This window comes from Pecten maximus, chromosome 15, assembly GCF_902652985.1.
Source record: "Pecten maximus chromosome 15, xPecMax1.1, whole genome shotgun sequence".
Taxonomy (NCBI): domain Eukaryota; kingdom Metazoa; phylum Mollusca; class Bivalvia; order Pectinida; family Pectinidae; genus Pecten; species Pecten maximus.
In genome coordinates, this window is record NC_047029.1 from 10,994,318 (window position 1) to 11,016,556 (window position 22,239).

Genomic DNA, 22,239 nt, shown 5'->3' on the forward strand with positions numbered 1-22,239 from the left:
ATTCCACATCAATAAAGATTATTCATAAGCTTTCATATCACAAATAGACTTTCATCGACCAGACAGATTCTGGTTAAAAAAAAAGCACCAAGCAAAAACAAACATACCACATTCTTGATCCAGCTCCCAACACCAACACAAACGCAGCCATTTTCCAGTTACTGTGTTATTCGATTTTCTTATCTGCATTTTCAGTTGATTATATAAACAAGTAACCAATCACGCATCACCTTTCATCCTCAAGTGTATTCTCCCAGCCAGTTGGAAAATGGCGCATTTTTATATTCACGGTTAATTAAGCACATACTGTATCTTTGTAATGTGTTATTCAGAAGTCCTACCTACACATTTGTGTGCCTGTTTAATAATATTTAAATATTTCTTTCTTTTCTAGATTCTAATGGATTCCCCTTTCCGCAAATTAAAGTCGCTGGTTAGGGGAAAAACGAAAAAGAAGCTAGATGGAAAATATGGTGTAGAATATCCACACAAAAAAACAACACTTACAAAACTTTGTGCTGGGCATGCTGCGAGTATTAGTCAGCAAGGACATTCAAGATAGCAAAATTGATTCTAACAGTTTTTCACAATGCAACATCAAAGAATCACAATACTCGGCTGTGTTTAGGGAAACTTCTGAATTTAACGACTTGTCCATCGAAACGGCCCCTTATTCGGATTATTGGGGTTATGCTAACCAAAACTTCTGTTACAATGTGTGTCATTCCTGTTCTGGACATAATATGGATGATTTTAGTGAAACGAATATTGAACAAGTAGACACTGACCCCGCTGTCAGTCACAGTAATGATGAACCTGGTTCTGAGAGGGGAAATGCGATGGCTACGTGCAATCGTTTATCAAAGTACAGTGTCAAGAGACTTGAAGAAAAGATGCTTGACCTTTGTTCACTGCAATTGCCATATCCTGATGGAGGCAATTTCTTAACGGACATTAGTAACAACATATGGCAACTTCAAGAGTTGATAACTTCAAAAGGAGGCTCCTTACAAACAAGACAGTCTGAAGTCATACTCACAATAAAGCAAGATTCAGTTGAAAATTCCACAGCAATTTCGGGGTCAGTCTTAATTGACATCCCATTCATAAGGAAGAAATTTAATCTAAAAAGTACACATATCGTGGTAGCACCGGCTGTTGAATATCATTTTCATGATGAAACACAACTGACAAGACATGCTTGCTTGGAACTACCACACTGCATGAGCAGTCGAAAGGTACTTAAAATGCAAGTCTGGTGGTGTGCAAATGTGGGCGGAAACATCACAAAACACCCGGTTCCACATGCTGAAACAAAGGAGGATATTTACTGGATGAAGGGAACGAGACCAAATACAATCAATGTGTTCGCTAAGCATTTCTGTGTCATCCTTTGCACGGCGTGCGAGGAAGATGTTGAGTTCGACATCCGAGCATTGCTGTTCCACAAATTTGGCGATGTTTCAGACCCATTGTCTCTCACGATACTACTTCAGCTCGGCGGGCCACTGTCAAAGATACGGGACTTCGAACGGGTAACGTTACATATGATTGTCTGCACTGTGTCTTTTTATAATTAAATGAGATAGATATCTGATAGTAATCGCAGCTCAGCAAATGTTTTACACAAAAACCTGCGTTGATTGACATAGTTACAATGGCAAACAAACGTTCTACTGTTAATTTCATACATCCACATCTACACATGGTCCCTAACATTTCTATATACTTTAATTGAAAGTTAAGGAGGAGTTTCGTGAACATTTTTTCTACAGACGTACAGGCAGGTAAGCTGGTTGTAGTTTACCAGGCAGACTAGCTGGAAATTTCAGTGCAATCTCCTTGTATCGTCGCGGGATGAAAAAATATATACTGTAAACGTGGTTATTTTCGTGGGGGGTTAATTTCGCGATTTCGATATGTAAACTATACGCATTGGGGTAATTGTTGCGATCGATCCACATTCGTTTGTAGTTCGAGATTACGCAAAATGATATCAAAATAATACGCGTGGGGGAATTTTCGCGATCGGGGGAATTTTCGCGATCAAAATTCCCCCCTCGCATAAATTACCACGTTTACAGTAGCATCGACGTAAAATTATACCACAAAATTAATTCGCAAGTACTATATTGCCAAAGCTTCGATACAAATGTTACAGGTGTGGGTATATATAATCCAATGCCACTTTGTTGTTCATGGTAGTTTTATTATCCATTAATAAAACCCTACAATTACAAGAAATACTAATCATACACACATACATACTAAACTACAGACATGACAATCAAGGGACATAACTCTTACATGTAACATATTTGAACTGATAACAAAGAGATGGCACAATTTCTGTTATAAATACGTTAACAGAACCAAATACTAATACATTTATGTTTTTAGAATACACATATCGATAACTAGAATATATCAAACTAGTTATTCACTATTTAGACACAATAGATATACAAATATCAAATCAAGAAATTATCCCTACCTTTATCACTTACATTACTATTAATATATATAAAACATTGGTAATTTTCCTACAGACAAAATCACCATGTACATAATGTACTGTACAATTCATACAATTAAAACAACCAGAACTACAACTCACCCCACATATCATGCGGAGGTTTCCGGAACATTATTCATTACCACCAACCAGATTCACAAGTAATCACCAGCTGTAATCAATGAATAATCTGGTCTAATATATATACAAATAAAAAGGTCATATACAAAATATATTGTATTATGATATCTATCAATTCCAATTAAACATACATGAAGCACATAACTTCTGACAAAGTACCAGATATGCTTTCTACACAGATCTTTTCAAAATACTTATTAAAACACAATATTACATGTTGTTTTATAATACAACATTAATATATACTTAGTTACAAAATAGTATCAAATGAAAGTAAAAACTCACCAGATCTTCAATATAATTTAGGCTCTGACTTCTACAGATTGTTTTCAGCTAGAGCGCCAGAAGAGAAGTGATTTGAAATACTAAGAGGATTAAAAACATGCAATACAGGTAAAAACTGTCCAATGAAATTGTCCATGTCAGGTCACATGTCATACATACTCACATTCCTTTCATTCCTATTAAGGTTTCTCACACCAAACAAATACCAACAGTACATTAAAGATGCACACTCCATGAAATATAACATACAATGATTTTACATAAAATATAACCCTGTGACACAAATATATATGCCTCAAGACAAACAAAGCAAATAAGAGGTGACAGAAGTGACGCCACAAATCAAAAGATACCACTTGTTCAACATACAAAATATGCCTGTCATACCCAGTAAACCAATGGGTCCTTCTGTGATATTGATAGAGAAGTCGCAGACCAACTAATGTGTAATAATAGATTCATATTATGACAGACTGACTAGTGAAGTTTATCCTTTGTTTGAGCTGCTACTTACATTACTCATTTCTCTTCAATACGGCACAGAAAAGTTAAAATATAGTTTCTGTTTCTATTTCAACGTAGAAGACAGATTGAAACCTTATCTTAAGTATTCTAGTTGGAATGAGGCATATGTCCATCCAGCCTTCCATCCAGTCCCATTTTTAAGAATGCACTCTCGCACGGTATATGTCCAAATGAAACTGTGCGTGTTTCAATCCTTAGTTATTCCTTGCTTTAATATATGCATTTGAATGTTTTAGGACATCAAAGACAGGATGAAAGCGAAACATCTGACATTCGTTGAAGACGCCAATATTGATCTTATTCCACAATTAGAAGGTGTCCTCAAAATTTACTTGGAGGTGATAGGAAGGGCCAGTGGAAGCTGGGTTCATATGAAGCGAGCCAACGGTGATCCCGTCTACGAAAGTGAGCAGGTAAGGGAACCAGACATTTTTCAAATACTGAAATAAAGATGAAAACGACTATAATTGGATGAATAAGATCATTCAATGCCAACTACATATATATATCAGTTTCCGAGGTGACGATATAGTGATTTTTGACCATTGTTAATAAAGTGTAGTATATTTCCTTTGTTGGAAACGGACAAGACATTCGCAGGAATGTTTTTTTCTAAACCACATTATATGGTGCGAAAACACTTGACGTCACAATGCGACCACCATTGACGTTGCGTAGGCCTATTGATTTTTTCAAAGGAATTCCTTATAAAATAAGTAAAATTGTATATTAGATGAGTTTTAAATTATGAATAGTTTAGGAAATTAATTATAAGCTTTGATGTCAATATATTTTAGTTTCATAGGCTACGCGGACTCGTACAGTTCTGAAACAATTTTTAGTGAAACCTTTCTTTGCCGATCACTGACCTCATGAAACATCCAACTATATCAAACAGAACGTTGGAATTCTCAATTGCCATTGCCAACACCGTCTTTTCTGACACACTGTCATGTCCAACACATTTATTTCGTACCATACCGTGTCAGTAAAGTCAGGGTTCACTGTATGTGTATATGCCCATGAATCCTATTAATCCAATATTTCCTAAAAGGTGCGAGAGCTCACATGATAATATATTAAGTGCTTATTTAAGTATGTGAAATTACCAATGCTGTAATTTTTTGAATACCAATTTACAACAGATAATCAGCAATTTTGATATATTATATTAAAAAATAACTTTGTTTGAAACAAATACCAATTATTTATAAGTAGGTCGTGGTAATAATATAGTATTTAATTAAAAACTGTTACAGAGGCTCGACGTTAAAAAAATATCAAAATGTGGCAATGAACACGTCATAAACAATTGTGACGTGAAATGGTGGCTACAACGCTCGACAGCTTTGACAAGTGCATGCTGCTTTTATACTGATGTCAAACACGATACTGCTAATGAGGCTTTTGCAAAAACGACCATCCATGCAGATTTAAAGGTGCCTGAAGTAAGGGTGTCACTTTTTTGTCTTCATTGATAATGTTCTTGACGTTATTTGTATTCTGTATAATAAACGCACAATGTCTTTTTTTTGTATAAACCATTTATAAATACGTTCTCGAGCTGTACACTATAAAAGAACGCTAACACATAACCAGACAAACAACGAGCAAGTCAAACATACAACAAGGTTAAATGTTATGCTGCCAATATTCGATCAAAGTGCTAAAAATAAGAATAAGAAATATTCAAATACATGCATAAGAAAGTGAATAAATAATCACTTAAAACAAAAAAGGCAGGTAGTTAGTAATTAAGAATAAATCATTGAAAGACATTGAAGCTCAGAGATACAGATGTTATATGAGCACAACAAGGCCATCACAGTAGAGTACGGATTTCCTCGTAGAGATAATGCATTTGAATATACCTACACAGGCAAAATGCCTTCATGACAATTCAGGTCAATTTCAGGTCAATTTGACATGAAGACATTTTGCCTGTGTAGTTGCCTCTCATTCCTGATGTTATAAAAAGATTTAATGTTAAAGTTTTAAAAGCTTTCTTTTGACTCGTGCCCTGACCGGGCCTCGAACTCACGATCTACGGCACCCAATCGCCTAGCCAGAAATACCCGCAGCTTATACCGCTGCGCCACATCGGCATTCTTAAGAAGAACGTTTCAATGGCGCAGTGATGGTCGGCCCGATACCCCTGACATGATCATTGTGGAAGTCGTCTATAAGATGATATATGAATACCTGGATCGCAATGTATTTATATACATGGATACGAATTGTACATATATTATATATATTTCTCTCGGTACAACTACGACAGGAAATTCAAATCTATATCTTCGGATCACCAACACATAGTGTATATGATACATTGTGCTAATAAATAGATATATAGCTTAGAAACACAAATGACGAAGGAAGACAACTTTATATATATATATATATATATATATATAGATAAGTAAATAATGTCCTTGCGGTGGATGTACATAATAATAATAATAAACACAAACCATAAAATCACAAGCACTTTCATTTGCTTTCAGAGCAAGTTCTTCAGGTGATTTTCAGAAAACAAAATATGAAGAGCGAAAACGGTCTCTGACTAATCAAGTTTTAAAGTTTAATTCTTCAGGAGAAACACATGCATGTTATTATGTGATGCTAGTTAATATATCTAAACGTATTATTATCTCTTACAGCACCTCAACTCAAGGACTCGAGATCGGGACGACTCCAATCTTGAACTCTTACAGCGGCCGTATAATGACGTACAAATGTATATGCCAAGATCAAACCGCTAAATATCGACGAGGGTCCTACTAATCCACTGCGGGAAATATCTGATATGAATATGAAACCCACGTTCGATTGACATTGCCTTTATGTTTTATTATAAGTCTATCTCATCAATATTCTGGAAATTTACACGGAGATGAGATAGATAGCTGCGATCGTAGCCCCTGGGCCCGTTTTCATACAATAGGATACAAAATTAAATGGACACAGGCCATTATGCCTCTATATCCATATCAATAACTATACATAAAATGAAATAAAATTAATGTTCACTTTCTGGTAATAGATCTGAAGCCAGCAAGATGGTTAAATTTTGAGTTGCAAGCATTAAGTATTATTAAGTATTAAGTATTATAGAACGTTACTTGTATTAGATCTCCCATCATAGGATTTTATAAACAGGTAGACCCTTGGCAGAGGCCCCTCCCTTTGGTGGCCATGCGAGAAATGGGGCTACATCAACGTCTGAATGCCATGGTCACTCTCTCAGCAAAGTTAGCATGAACGACGTTATGAGTGACGTAATGCCCGACGCTCTCTCTGTCTAGAAAATGTTTCATCAATCTATTTTGTTGATCACTGCCCGGATCCGATCTGACTTCTTTAGGATGTCTGTCCTAACCCAAAATCCTGTTGAATCCATCGATAATCGTGTTGTGAAGAGCTTGTTTTTAAGAGGGGCAATCCATTCACTTCAATAGGGAAGAATAAATACCAAATTATATCCTCCCCCAATATTGGATACGTCTGCCTAATCAACATTCCATAAAGTCTCTATTAACTGAAAGCCAATCATCTTCCTGATCTTGAAATTGTAGTGTAGATGACGTTTTAAGCTGAATGCATCAACAACCTGATGGAAACGACGAATGGCATGAATTCCTACTTAGGACTTTCCTTCAATTTGTAGATCTTTTCTGGCCCTGCGTAGCTACTCCAACCCTCTCCGTCTCATTGTTGCAGAATTGAGCAACACCAAGCTTCATACAGTTATATATTGTGAGGAAATATATATCTACATAGGAGTAAGGGGTGCTTTTATTTTCTTTAAATACTAAACAGAAGCAGACGCATGTGCCCCAATCTACAATAATAATGATGTGTGTTGAAATGTCTATTCTACACCATTGCAACTATATTCTAGGCACTAATGAATGGTGCAGTTTCCATCGTCGGTCATTTTTTCCCTTTAAATCAATCATATTGTCACTACTATTCATAAAACCTTAATCAAGGACTTTGACTACTAGTATAAGTCAGAAGCGTCCTTGGGGGAAGGAAAATAAATGGTGACTCTTGCCCCAGGGGCCAAAGTGGTGGGACCCAATAAGGGGAAAAGAAGCAAGCCCTTGAAATCGGTACTAGTCCTGTGCGAGTGAATGGATTTTGACGAAATTATGCCCAATAAGGGCATCATGTGCATCCTTGGCGATGGGCAATATAATATTGTATAAATCAATGGTAACTTTGGCCCTCCTGGGGGTAAGTCTTATTCGCCGTTAGTCATAAATGGACTGAATGGATTTGAACATTTGGTTTGATGGATTTGATCAAATTTGGTCTACATCAGCATTGGGAAATGATGCAGAACCCCCCATAGCATAGCATAGAGAAAGTAAAGAAGTCAAAAGACAACTTTTTCACTTCCTTGAATGGTATTCAAAGAAAGGTGGATCCGACAATTTTAATGATGAAATATCTAGGTGAGCTATTGGAACTATTGTTTGGTGGTTATGTTTATATGCTTAACAGCCACAAAGGATTCAATACACAAAATGTGTACAAACGCAACATTTCAACTCCCCTGCCCCAAGGGCTAGTGAGCCAATATGTAGTGGCGCGGCGGCCGTTCGTCCAGCGTAACCTTTTACATTTAAAGAACTTCTAAATAATCAAGAGGCCCAGAGACCTGATATTTGGGTCTATGGCATGCTTGGGTGAAGGACTACTATGTTCATTCAAGGTCACAGAGGTCAAATAGGCTAAAATCTTTAATCAAATTCTCAATAACAAAGAGTCCCAGGGAGTAGACAATTGGTATGTAGCATGCTGGGGTAAAGAACAGCCAAGTTTGTTAAAATAAATGACCTTGACCCTCATTCAAGGTCACAGGTGTCAAATAGGCTGAAATATTCAAACAACTTCTACTCAATAACAAATAGTCCCAGGGAGTTGATATTGGGTCTGTCGCATGCTGGGGTGCAGGGCTACCAAGTTTGTTCAAATGAATTACCTTGACCTACATTCAAGGTCCCATGGATCGAATAGGCTAAAATATTTAAACAACTTCTTTTCAATAACCAAGAGACCCAGAGAGTTGATATTGGGTCAATAGCATGCTGGGGTGCAGTGCTACCAAGTTTGTTCAAATGAATGACCTTGACCTTCAATGAAGGTCACAGAGGTCAAATAGGCTAAAACCTTTAAACAATTTCTTCTTAATAACCAGGAGTCCAAGGGAGTTGATATTAGGTCTGTAGCATGCTCGGGTGAAGGGCTACCAATTTTGTTCAAATAAATGACCTTGACTACACTCAAGGTCAAAGCAGTCAGATAGGCTAAAATCTTTAAAACATTTCTTCTAAATAACCAAGAGACCCAGAGAGTTGATATTGGGTCAATAGCATGCTGGGGTGCAGTGCTACCAAGTTTGTTCAAATGAATGACCTTGACCTTCAATGAAGGTCACAGAGGTCAAATAGGCTAAAACCTTTAAACAATTTCTTCTTAATAACCAAGAGTCCAAGGGAGTTGATATTAGGTCTGTAGCATGCTCGGGTGAAGGGCTACCAATTTTGTTCAAATAAATGACCTTGACTACACTCAAGGTCAAAGCAGTCAGATAGGCTAAAATCTTTAAAACATTTCTTCTAAATAACCAAGAGACCCAGGGAGTTGATATTGGGTCTGTAGCATGCTAGGGTGAAGGGGTGCCATGTTGTCCAAATGAATTACCTTGACCTACATTCAAGGTGACAGCAGTCAAATTGGCTAAAATATTTTCATGACTCATTTTCAATATCTGAAAGGTCCAGAAACCTTATATTTTGCTTGTAGCGTGCTTGGATGAAGGCTAGAAAGTTTGTTCAAGTGAATGACCTTGATCATAATTTAAGTTTGAAAGAGTTAAATTGGCCAAAATATTTAAAAGACAACCTTTCAAATAACTGAAAGCCCTAACATCTTATATATGGTCTCTGTACACTTGTTCTTAATAATGTTTATGTATGAAAAGGATCACTGGATGGGCGAATCAGGCCCATTAGGCCATTGTTATTGGGTATACTTCACAAGAAAAACTCCAACAAGGTATACTGTCTTTTCCCTTTATTTCAACCTTGCATAAAATACCATAATTCACATACAAAAATGTCGTACAATGTAAGAATAAAATGGAATCTATATATGAAAATATACTCTAGAGCAGTCATAGTCATGGTTGATGGTTGTCTGTAGCAAAAATGTCTATTTACCCCAAAACAACCCAATGTCCCGATAAGGCCCCAAAATATAATATTACTCTTCTTAGGTTTATGCATGTTTTTTTTTAATTTACTCTTCAATATATTGGTAAAACCACATTCATGCACTGTAGTAGTTTGTTCCATGTGTCAGTGATTAACTAATTCATGACATGGAAACACAAATCTACTGTAATATCCCAGCTTAAACATAAAAATCATACAAATCTGAATGGAAAAACAAACTGTTGTAAAGGAGATACCTTTGATACACACACAAGAGAAAAAATCCAAAACCAATCGGAAATAATTCAATAACAGAACTTAAAACATTAACGTTTTTAGCTTATTTAAGGTGTACATACACATTTACATTAGATCGTATCAAAAATATAAAATCACATTTGATGACTATTTGCAAAAAAAAAAAAAAAAAAAAAGGCATGTTTCTGTTTGATTTTGTGTGAATGAGCATTATTTGATTTCTTCTTATTTTTCGAGGAAGATAGTCTCATTTGTGTATTACTGCCACTTCAACCAATCTCAACAAATGAGGGTTAATTTTTTTAAGTAGTAATCCAAATATTTACAAATTTTCCACTGAAGATACATTGAGAATATTGTGTTAAGTTGAGTATATACTACTTAGTAGCCTTGTAGTAGATTTGTTTTGGAGTGTATTATCAGTTAAATAATTAAGTGAAGAAATCTTAGCGTTGAATCCTTTTTTTCTGTCTTGAACCGTTTTGTTACATAAGGAAGCACTATGAAGGAAATGTATCTTAGTATAGCAGAAAAACTTAGTGAGTCCAGAGATTGTCCTGTACCCTGTATGAAATTCCAATAATGTCATGTAATTTTCATTCCAACTTATGATTATTTACATATATGTTATTTGAAACGTTATCTTTATATAAAGTCATTTTAAAAATAATTCATATATACATGTATATTTTTGTTCTATCTGTGATTTATACAAATTAAACTGTTATAGTTTCAAATAAATACTTTCAAATTGGATTTCTGTACACTTTTTTTTTATTAAACAAGCTCTCTCCCAATATGGGAGGATTCCATATCAAAATTGATATCTCAATTAATATATGTTACAATGTAACAAGAAGTCATGTTAACAGTACTCGAGGGCGATGGAATGCTTTGATAATTGGCTAGAACCACCATATAATTTATATGTTACATTTTGTCCCAGTAACTAAAATACCATGGTGACCAAGTTTTAGGTATTTTGGAATTCAACTCCATACGTGTATGACAAACCCTAGATGGAATCAATATTATTAGAATCTATATCTAGGTATCACAAACTAATAAAACAAATGGAATCTATTTACCCATTAACCTCTTCAACTAAATGCCACAATATTATGATAAATATCAAAGTCATATATGTACATCAATTATAAATGTCCAACAAATCACCATTTTATTACATTTCCATTAAAAATATTTTTCAATCGTACACCAGCTTTATTCTCACTTTGACAGATTTCCACTAAAAAATTGTCCATTCTTTAAAAGTAAAAAAGTAAAAACCTCTCCCTACACCAAATTTAAATTTTTCTTTTTATGATAATAAAAAGAAAAGGAAAAAAAAAGATAAATCATGCTAATCTCTTGTAATCCAACAAACCTAACACCATCACCTTAGCATATAAAGTATAATTCATCAGTACCTACGGTTAGTTTATACATTCCAAATCCGTTTCAGAATTCTACACTATATGATTCCCCATCAACCATAAAAATAGTCCTTTTTATAAACGTACAGGAATTTACTGAATATATGAATACTAAAATATGTCATTGAATAATAGGCTAGTATGAATATTGTGGAAAACCAGAGGAGAAAAGTCATAGGATTCATGATATTCATGTGAATTCATGAGTTTTTAGGGAAATGAATCTCGGTGTGAATATTGGAATTTAAAAATACCTTACATTGTTTTGTTTTCATAATCACAATTAAAATAAATTGACAATTGTGTTCTGCCAACTGATTATTATCACACTGATAATAATTACCTGCCCATTTTCAACATTCAAAAATTGCATTTCTCGTGTAATATTCAATGTATAAGAATTGTCTCATTCATTATTTTCTTACACATAATGTAGTTATATTAAGTATAACAGAGAATATTTTTGTGAGGAAATACCTTAAATCTTAATTTTTTATGTGTTTAAGACTAAAGGTATTAAAGAAAAAAATCCATCGAGAAAAAGTTATATTAATATTAAGAATGACAGGTTCTAGAAATAGAAAGGCCAAGTTTGCATTAAAATTCAGAGCAATGGTCGATATATACATATGCACTGTAAATCATGGAAACGCATTGGGAGGGGAGGTAGCCCTGTCGTACACCTAAATAATTGATGTGATAAAAATAAACCACAGCAGTGAGGAAAAAAGAAATTGTACAGAAATAAAAAGAAAGTTTCATAAAATACAAGGTATTCATTTAAATACTATCTATAAGTAACATACCTAGATACTAATGAATTAATACTTGTTAATTTTTATAATACATATATAGGCATTATATGGAAGATCTTTGAAAATATATTTGGCAAGATTTTTTAGTTAATAACTAAAGGCACAATGTTAGTATATCAACAGTTATAAGTTTAAGGGTACATATACATCTGTTTGAAAATGTGAAACATGTTTCAACATTTTCTAATGTTTTCTTTGGTAATACTAACTGGTAGTGGGGTCATGGATAGCTCTCCATAAACTATTATAATACTTGTTATATCCCATAATAATGTATTGGGTCTGTTAATTATAACACAACAGTAGGTACAACAATGAAAACCATCATGTACACAAGGTTATCACAGATAATTTTGATTCTGCTCACATACTGAACTTCATTAAGGCTGCATATGTGTAATTTGCAAACATATTAAACAAAATTTATTCTGATATACACTGACAATATGTTTGATAATCTGCTAATTTAAAAGGCTTGGATAATTATCTCTAAATTTTTCTACCATAAACGGTCGCCTATGAATGCTGTTGGCATAAAAAACAGCGATAAATCTGGACCAAACCAGTCCAACAACATGTGTTACAACCACCACATCAAACTGTCCTATACATTAAATATTTACTGTGTATAAACAGGAGTCTTTGAATGATGATGAAATGTGAAAATATTGAATAATTATACAGGCCAATATGATGATAATATACCATCATGTTAGAAATCTATTTCACTCTAGTAAAAGCTGACTTATCAGAAAAAAACCCATTTTAGATTAAAAAAGAAAATCCTGTTATTTATTATTTTAAGGTAAATGTAAGAAACTCTAAATATACATAAAAACATATTAAAGTTTGATAAATCTACTATTGCTTTTTTTTTTTAAATCATTATTTCAAATCATCTGAAATAAAATCATAAACTTACTGAGATTTAAGTGATCCTAACAGACTAGGTAAAAATTGTTATTTTGGCACCAAAAAGAATTTGACATAAATTATACCTACTAAATAATTTTCAAACTGTATCCATTCCAAAATGGTATCCAGATTGAAGTATAGAAGTTATGAAAAATGACAAATGAAATGCATAATTCAAATGATACAAATTGAAGATCTGGATTACATACTAGCATACAGCTAAACTCCTTCAGAAACTATGAAAAAAAAAAGAAAAAAAAAGGAAAAAAAAAAGAGAAAAGTTTTATCCTGTGATACTGTTATTTCAAAACATTTTAAATTCAATATATTGAACGGCATATTCACAAAATATCAGTGCTTACCGTCTTATATCAGATCTAATTCCAGCACATTAAAAACCCTGAATGCATGACATCTTTACAATATACAAGATAACAAAATATAGTTTTACATCTTTTTTCTGGCTAAAGCAACCGGACACACATTAAAGCAACCGAACACAAGTATGTGTGATTCTGATAATGTACACTTAGTGTAGCGTGTTCCCATCTGAAGGGAATACAGTTATAAACAAGACATACAACAGACAGATAAAACTCATTCATACGAGTGGCCTGTGACTTCTAAAAGAAAGACCTTTTTTGATAACCAATACCTTGAGTCTCAGATCATCTATGAACATGTTTTGTGACCTTAGTATTTCACTCCTGTTCAAATTAACAAATATGTTCATTTCAGGTAGGTTTCACTCTTTCTTATAGACTTACCATTTTTTTTTCTTCACCATAGTACAAGTTTACATTCTTTACTTCTCCATTAATTATTTCGTCTGCCAACTATAAAACTACTTCCCCTTTTTCCATTGACGTTACAATAATTCTACCCCTGAATTTTTATGAAAGTTTCAACAACTTTTCTATTTCAACGAGTAAAAAGAAACGTTTACAACTGAGAACAATTGGTTGTTTATTATTGTGGTATATGAAACACAACCTTAATTGTCCAGTACATGAGCTGAGTATGACTTGCAGGGTATTTCTTGTCTCTGATTCAGTATTTTCCCAGCTGCTCTATCTCTTCCAAGAAAAAATCACACCTCTGAAAAAAATACAATTAATTATTTTAGGGTGGAGAATGAAAAAAAAAATGTATTCCAGAATAATAATATTGATCTTAACCACAAGAACACTGCAAATGAATGCCCTATCCGACGATTTTTTCATTTGTTTGATATTCAAAGTATTCTTAGGCTTGGTAATAATTGTCCTAAAAACGTAAGTCCACACGTTCACAAATGATAACAAACATCTAAAAAAAAGAAGAAAGACGTTAATGCCTTGCTGCCACTTGACACCCCAAAACGCAGTTTGATGAAATTCACATCAGCAGTTCCTGAGATTAGCTAGTTACATTACATTGGGATGGGGACGGGACGGGATGGGATGGGCATGGGTAACAATGTATGTCCCCATTTCATGGCGAGGGCTTAATAAGAATAGAAACCATTACCAGAAGTTAAATCCAAACATTTCCAAAATTTTAAAAACTAATGAAAAAAAGAGATTATTTTTCAAAATTAAATCCATATTGTCCTCTTTAGACCCTATATGAAAACCTTTGTAATGTTCCTGTAGCCTTTGGCAATTCACAATGTCTAGTAGCCAATATGACAAACTTAAAGAGCTAAGTGGGGAAATGTTTTCAATGCTATTACCAAGTCAATGGAGAATCCAACTGAAAACATTTTATATATGCACCATAATTAGCTGTTATACATTGTATATAATATATCTAATGTATGTTACAGCAAGAGTTGCCAAAAGACAATATAGCTATCCGAGTGGGTTGAAATTTGTCACTATTTTTTTTTAGTTTTTTTGTCGCAAGGAACACAACATATGAAAGCCCTTGCTCATACACTGGCCATGCAAGGTTCAAGTTTTTTAAAAGTAGGTCAGAGGTCACAGTCAAGGTCAGGATCGAGGTCTGCAAATGTAGTACCAATGGAAAGTTCATGTCAAATGTAATATACTGTACATGTCAAATACCTACATGTAAGCTATATCCTCATTAGTATTGATACAACACTGCTGGACAGCGAGCTAATAATGTACATATATAAGTCTGATCAACAGAAATAATTATCAAATTGAATGTACATTGCATGTCTATTTGTTAGCCCCAGATTATCCAAATGAAAATGAAACAATATCCATTGTACAAATAAGACCTTCTCAACATCCAAGAACAAGGAAACAATAATCAGGTATAAAAAGAAGATCATGTGATGTCTGTGGTATGTCCTGGTCTGGGACATTGTCTACGGATGGCAAATCTATTGATACTTAATCCTGATTAATGTCTTCCAGTTTCTGATCAAGGCAAGATCCTTTCTCAGACACAAAGATGATTGCTGCCAATGGCCAGATCATTCATCTTAGCAAAGCATGGTGGGAAATAAGCTAGAGGCCAGTTAAATCAGCTGATAATTAAGGGCTTTAGCATGTACATGTATGCATGAGTATAAGAGCAGTTGAAAACTGAAATCAATTGGTTGAGCATGAAGACGAAGCCTCTTTACCTATATCATCAGACTGTATTAACATCACACAGGGGAGTACATCCATAGCATACAGGGGAGATAACTCTGATAAACTATTATTGAATGAGCAGTAGTAGATATCAAGTGAAACCTATTAATTCACCTTTCTTTCTGGTAGACATGGTCCTAAGAACTCCATCATTAAAGGATCCTCTTCTATACCCTTCTTGTAGTCCTCGAACGACACTCTGCCATCATGGTCATCATCCTGTACGGAGTACAAGAGAATTAACATTAAAAATGTGTGATGATTAACGCACAATCTAAAAAAGACAAAACTTATTCTTAGCGTAGAGTTGCTGCTTTCATTAAATTATTTTATCAAATTCAGCAGTGTTTATGAAGAAGTCTAACAATGGATTAATTTTTAATGAAATAAAATGCATGTGCTTAGCATTATTCTTACCATTTTCTTGAGAGTTATTTCTACTAATTCCTTGATGCTTTCATCCTGATCTTCATCTGTAGATGTCTACACAAAACATAAGAAATTAACTGAAAATATGTTTAGCACGTACCCCAGTCAGGGCAGATTGTACCATATCCCTCCCCACTACACTGGTAAAAACACAGAGATTTATCAGATTCACAGAAGATTAGAACAGTTTTATTTTCATCACATTATCTTAATATTTCAACAAACATCAAAATCAAATACCTTTAATAAACAGCATTCTTAAGTATCCAGCCAACAATATCATGGAGAAATTGGTTCAGTGGTTGTTTTGGACTAAGGGTGTGTTTTTTTTCTTTTAACAAGATATCCCTAAGGGATCTTGGTTCTCACAAATAATAAGTTCTTTATTGGTTCTTTTTAAAATTTATCTTTTCCCTTCTTTTCCCCACTTGACATATATATTGTATTATCAGATATTTACTGTATCTATTCGAAAATAAACCTCACTCCCCCGGCCTCCTCTTGTGTAAAAATTTAGTATTGAAGTTTTGGGAGGGCTAGTTTTGAACCACTTTTAGCCTACAAATTGAAAATTGATAAATTTCTCAACAAAAAAAAAGAAGAATCATTGTGGGCAGGAGCTTATTTGCCAATTAAGACTAAATACACATGCAACTACTGATGGAGAAGTGATGAGTGACAATGGAAATATTCATGGATTAATTTCTCAGAAATTGTGATTACAAACATCATCTGTCCAAATCATAGGTGGTAGCCTCTCTGCCATTGTGCTTTTGAATCAGTCTCAAAATTTGATACAACAGACAGATGACGGAGGATCTGGACCACAGATGAAAGATGATTTGCAGCCCATCATCTAGTGATAGTGAGCTAAAACAATCTCAGTAACCAGGTTACCGGAATCTTAGTTCTAAACAACCATTACTGGTCTACTCAGACTTAGCTGCAATTTTTTTTATTTTTTATCAAGTTTATTTGGTTTAATGTCCTATTAACAGCCAGGGTCATTTAAGGACGTGCCAGGTTTTGGAGGTGGAGGAAAATTGGAGTGCCCGGAGAAAAACCACCGGCCTACAGTCAGTACCTGGCAACTGCCCCACGTTGGTTTTCATACTTGAAACCCAGAGGTGCAGTGCTAGTGATAAAGTGTCGGGACACCTTAACCACTCGGCCCCCTTTTATCAGGCTTACCTTCCGATATTACATACTATTTCTTATAATCAATATAAATTCTATGGTTGCAGAGGCGAGTTGCAAATTCAATACAGACCCTGCTGAGTGACGTCTTAAGAAGTTGGAACATTTCTTCTCGTGATATGTAGCTATCCCCATTGAGATCGTAGGCACAGAAACAAACTGGTAGTAGACAAAGAACAAAAGCACATACAAACACGAGTAAGTTATAGCACTGTCAGTCACACAACAAAGCCCTGAATTAAAAAATACGTAAATCACACAATAAGTTGATAAAAAGTGTGAGGGGGGTTAGTTGTACAACAAAACCCTTAATTCATTCAAGAAGGGTCAGTTGCATAACCATCCGCTCACAAGACATGCAAAGGGTCAGCTAAAAACATTGATAGAATTATAGTATGAACTGATGATAATCACTGCTTCCAGCTCATACGAGTACTTGATCCATACTTGAAGGACTGCATGCTGCCATACATGATGATTTACAAATGCATTTCCAACATAGGATGATAGGTCAAAATTATAGACCCTTATAAGTATTTTGATTTGAGTAGCTTTTATGGTTTTTGAACTGACCTACAATATTAGCATGAAAAATATTCTTGCTGTTTTGAAGTTGAAGTAGGTAAAACATATATACAATGTATATATACAGTACATTCCACTTAATCGGGTAACGCTTAATAGGGTATTTCGTTTATTGGGGTAAAAATTCAAAAACCAAAACCATTTTCTCTTGAATCATGTTAAAAAAAATTGTTTAATTGGGTTGGAAAACTACGACAATCTGACCAAATATATATTAGCTTCAGTCACCATAGTATTTTACAGGTAGAAATTAATGGAAACTATTGTCCAAGATGAGGAATTTATCTCTTCCAATCGGGAAAACTAAACAGTTTTAAAACTGATTTATGTTGCATTTCTGGAGGATTGAAACAGCTGGTTCTATGTATCCAGAAAAGCTGATTGGATATTTGTAAGTGTGTTTATGCATGGTTTGCCCTTTGTTTTAGCTGACTCTTCAATGATATTTTCTGGAAGTATTGAAATTCTTTTTCATTTAACAATATAGATTTTTTTTTTTTTTTTTTTTTTTTTTACAAATTAATGAATTCAAAACAATGGAACAATAAATTGTAATTGAATGGCAACATAGAATATAACTTTATGATGCAGTTGCTACATCATTGATATTATTAAAAAAAATGAATTTTACTTCCACAAATAATTCACTTTTAGCAAAATATAAATTAAAAAGCAAACAAGATTTTACATATGAATCCATACATCACAATATAGCACAAAATATTAAATAATAAATTTTGTTTGTCTTCTTACAGCAAAATTAATGAAATGAAACTTCTATATATTAATAAGTTACAAGCAAATATTGGACAACATTTAACAGCAAATTAAAAGTTATGTGATTTAATAATTAAACATCTAGCTATGCTGTAATGCAACATGACCAATAAATGTCACCAAAAAAATCTTAAATCTTCAAAAAAAAAGTTGTCACTCTACATTAATCAAATATATACAGTGAAACGTCACTTGATAATCACCTCAAAATTAGCACCATCCTGCTATTACGAGAACTTTTTCAGTCCCGTTATTTTTCTAAATATGTCTTGGTCGCTTTAGTACAACCTTCCCACTATTCCGTATTACAACCAGTTTTGACAGTCCCAAAGACCACTAATTAGCATTAATTGACTCCATGATTGCGACCTCAAGTCAACTCAGTTCAAACTTATCTGGTAAGCATGCAGCGAGCCATCAACAGCTTGCTGCATGTCAGGCTTCAATATTAATTAATTAAATTATTTCATTGATCTAAATGACCACCCTATCTACATGCATGTGTTCTGATTTTGGTGACATTGTCAGTTTGCAATGGTGTTAAAAAATAAAACACTGGTTCCAAAAGCTCACAAGACTTAGCATAACATTGATTTTTCTGTCATTTTTGGTACTTCTCCATTTCCCAAGTTTGGAAAATTGACAACACCAATAATTCAATACTACCGAAATAAACATTAAAAAAATAAATAAATCACACCATGGGGTTCAATATAAATAATGTTAAGACAAGTCATTCAACGTGCCAAAATTCTGATATTATTACGACATAAAGATGACCTGGATTCCATGCCTAGCTCACTGTTCCTAAACTTACATCTTGTCTGTTCCTCCTTGTTACCTCTCAGGAACACTGACATACCGTTGACCCACTCCTCAACATTGATATAGTTATCACTGTCTTTATCAAATGCCCTGAAAACTGAAAGTAAAGTTCATTTTTTAAAACATATTCACCCATTTTACATTTGAGTTTTGGGTTTCTTCAACATCAGCATGTAAATAATGTACCTATTTGATATTTGTATAGAATTTGATCAATCTTCTTAGTATTAATGACAATTAACAAAGCTACAAAAAGTATAGAAATAAGATACATGACCAGGTAAGAATCTGTGAGCTCCTTGGAAGCTGTCAAGCCCTTCTTGGGTATAGATGCTGACCTCAAAATCTAAAGGTTATTTCATGGTAATTTTCATGGAATGTTACTAGCAAACAACCTTTAAGTTTCAGGCCCTACTGTTTCACAAACATCCCTTAGATTAAGGAAAAATTCACTTTTTACACTGGAAATATCCATAACTGAGATTGATGTTTTTCTATGGACATCAAAATTAAGTCATCATCATCATTCTTGAAACTGTATTGGTCCAGAGGCCAGGGGATGAATGACATTTACAAAACATGATAAGATACCCCCCTATCCATACCCCCCACCGAGAAAAGAAAAAAGAAAGAGTAGAAAATACCTCTATCAAGAAGAACATCATCTGTCATACTGAAGTAATTGTAAAGGACATCTCTGAACATGCTTCTATCCATCCTCACAACATGATTCTTGTCCATAATTGTTCGCCCGCCATGGAGATCAAAGAATTTGTATATCAGTTTTTCTATCTGTTGTCTGTTAACTGGAAAATAATAAGTTATTTAAAAGATTATGAAAGAGTACATAATATAATAAACATCAATAAAATACTCAAATCATAAAGCTTCTGGTGTGACAAGAGTAGTCATGAATTCATTTTGATTGCCTTTCATACAGTTTTTCCATATGTATTTTAGGAATTTCTCAGACCTGATTAGTTTTGGATTAAACTTGTTCACTTTGGTTTATTTAGAATAATTAGTCTGTTGAGGCCATTCCCCAAACTACAGGAGAATTTAGAATAGATAGAATGAGAGTTACAAAAACCTCATGTGACCTACATCATATGCAAGTTGCTAGAGGAGATTATACACAGTAACATTATGGCACACTTCTAAAGACAGATTCAACATCCCAGCCACATTCCAACATGGCTTCAGATTTAAACATTGCACAGAAACTCAATTGATTTGCACTGTAGGTGATCCCTACTGTCACAAAACAAGACAATTCGACGGATTACAGTCCCCCACTGGATGTGAAATTATATAGCATGAATGCATAGATTATTAATTCCTAATAAACAAGGTTGTCACATGAGATATAGTCCTAACAATCTTTTTTTTTTGATGTAGGGCAAAGTCAAAATGTTGGTCAGATTGTCCTAATTTTGACATGAGACACCATCTCACCTACATGTAGGTGAATTCATGCACCAAGTATTAAGTGTAAGTGTAGATTTCTCTAAAACATTTGTCAAAGTCTCCCATGTAAGACTTATGTCAAGGATACACTACTTTATTATGCAGTCAAATATCCTATTCTCTCCTGGAAATGTTTAAGCCAGTAAATACCTGGGGGACCTCAGGAGAAGTATAAACATATCAGCTCTGCTGAAAGTAAATCCAATAAGATTGTATACTCCTTATGTTGCAAACTTGCAATCTGTCATAATTACATCTCCTTATATATATATATAACAAAGTAGTAACATATCAGCCCTGCTGGAAGTATATCCAATAAGATTGTATATACTCCTTACGTTTCAATCTGTCATCATGTTAGCTACATGTGTAGCGGAAAAGCATTTGTTATTTTTGACTCAAAAGTGACAGATGCTTTTCAACTACAACAGTAGCTACTATGGAGTATGCCTCGACTTGCTGGGACCCATACTCTGTACTGTAGATGATATCATACTGTTACAGTACAGTACAATAACTATAGGTCGAGAGAGCCTGGTTAGCAGTCTTTGAACTGGGAATCCTAGCTTACAGTAGTGTAAACCAAATTTATACCAATCTCATTATGATGTTCAATATTATCAATAACCAGGCTAGCCCGAGTTTCCTTTGGTCCTAATACCATGTCTGGTGTAGGGTCCCCATGATGTCAGGGCCAGAGGAAACTCGGGCTGTGGCCAGGCCTCATCACCTATGCCACCCATCACTCAGAGTTACAAATCAGTACAAATATTCATTCATCTCTCAAACTTGTATCACATGAATCTCTATCCCCACAGGTATACCACAATCACTCAATTCAAATGCCTTTTATTTGGCTTTAAACCGATTGTCTTCAGTTTAAACATTCTCTATATACTGAAACAATCCCCTCCAGTGTACATCATTACGGTACTGACTACTGTACAGTAGGCCTAGCTCATTTGAACATGTTAGGTCAACTAACATTGATCTTGTTGGTGAAAGTTAAAATCGGTCAGTCAAACTGTCATAATACATACAGTGAATTTCCTTTTTCTTTGAAAGTTTTTCAACCAGTTTCTGTAGTTCTTTCCTCTTCGAAGTCATATTTGGCACCGTTCTTCCGACGATAGAGTTAAATTTTCGCACTTTTCTAGCAACTTTGCGTGTTGTTGTCAAGCAGCCTACGCATGCGCAAATTGCTCGGCGAAATCTCCGCAGCTTAAATATCGCAGATTATCATAATTTTTT

General features: G+C 34.3%; 2 protein-coding genes across 3 annotated transcripts; one reads left to right on the forward strand and one right to left on the reverse strand.

The window, feature by feature from the left end:
* The first annotated feature begins 402 nt into the window (after nucleotides 1-402).
* LOC117344347 lies at nucleotides 403-8,189 on the forward strand. Of its 2 annotated transcripts, XM_033907085.1 has the most exons (4): nucleotides 403-1,535; nucleotides 3,703-3,879; nucleotides 4,726-4,914; nucleotides 6,130-8,189. In XM_033907085.1, exons 1-4 carry the CDS (start codon nucleotides 525-527, stop codon nucleotides 6,229-6,231), a joined length of 1,479 nt encoding a protein of 492 aa, XP_033762976.1. In that variant the 5' UTR covers nucleotides 403-524; the 3' UTR covers nucleotides 6,232-8,189. The 2 variants fall into 2 exon arrangements, with proteins under 2 accessions (XP_033762976.1, XP_033762977.1); XM_033907086.1 differs by lacking the exon at nucleotides 4,726-4,914.
* Nucleotides 8,190-9,538: 1,349 nt separating this feature from the next.
* LOC117343575 (EF-hand calcium-binding domain-containing protein 1-like) lies at nucleotides 9,539-22,211 on the reverse strand. The gene is made up of 7 exons (XM_033906000.1): nucleotides 22,029-22,211; nucleotides 20,166-20,327; nucleotides 19,514-19,618; nucleotides 17,408-17,493; nucleotides 16,126-16,191; nucleotides 15,823-15,927; nucleotides 9,539-14,215 (listed from the first exon to the last, which is right to left on the reverse strand). Exons 1-7 carry the CDS (start codon nucleotides 22,093-22,095, stop codon nucleotides 14,168-14,170), a joined length of 639 nt encoding a protein of 212 aa, XP_033761891.1. The 5' UTR covers nucleotides 22,096-22,211; the 3' UTR covers nucleotides 9,539-14,167.
* Between the last annotated feature and the right edge of the window lie 28 nt (nucleotides 22,212-22,239).

Excerpts from the sequence above, each read along its gene's own strand:
- LOC117344347 (XM_033907085.1), top strand. The coding sequence starts at position 525 with ATGCTGCGAGTATTAGTCAGCAAGGACATTCAAGATAGCAAAATTGAT. Across the intron at positions 1,536-3,702 it reads AGATACGGGACTTCGAACGG|GACATCAAAGACAGGATGAA; the intron begins GTAACGTTACAT and ends TGAATGTTTTAG. Across the intron at positions 4,915-6,129 it reads CAGATTTAAAGGTGCCTGAA|CACCTCAACTCAAGGACTCG; the intron begins GTAAGGGTGTCA and ends TATCTCTTACAG.
- LOC117343575 (XM_033906000.1), bottom strand. The coding sequence starts at position 22,095 with ATGACTTCGAAGAGGAAAGAACTACAGAAACTGGTTGAAAAACTTTCA. Across the intron at positions 17,494-19,513 it reads CAAGGAGGAACAGACAAGAT|TTTGTTTCTGTGCCTACGAT; the intron begins GTAAGTTTAGGA and ends GTCTACTACCAG. Across the intron at positions 14,216-15,822 it reads CATGTCTACCAGAAAGAAAG|AGGTGTGATTTTTTCTTGGA; the intron begins GTGAATTAATAG and ends TATTTTTTTCAG.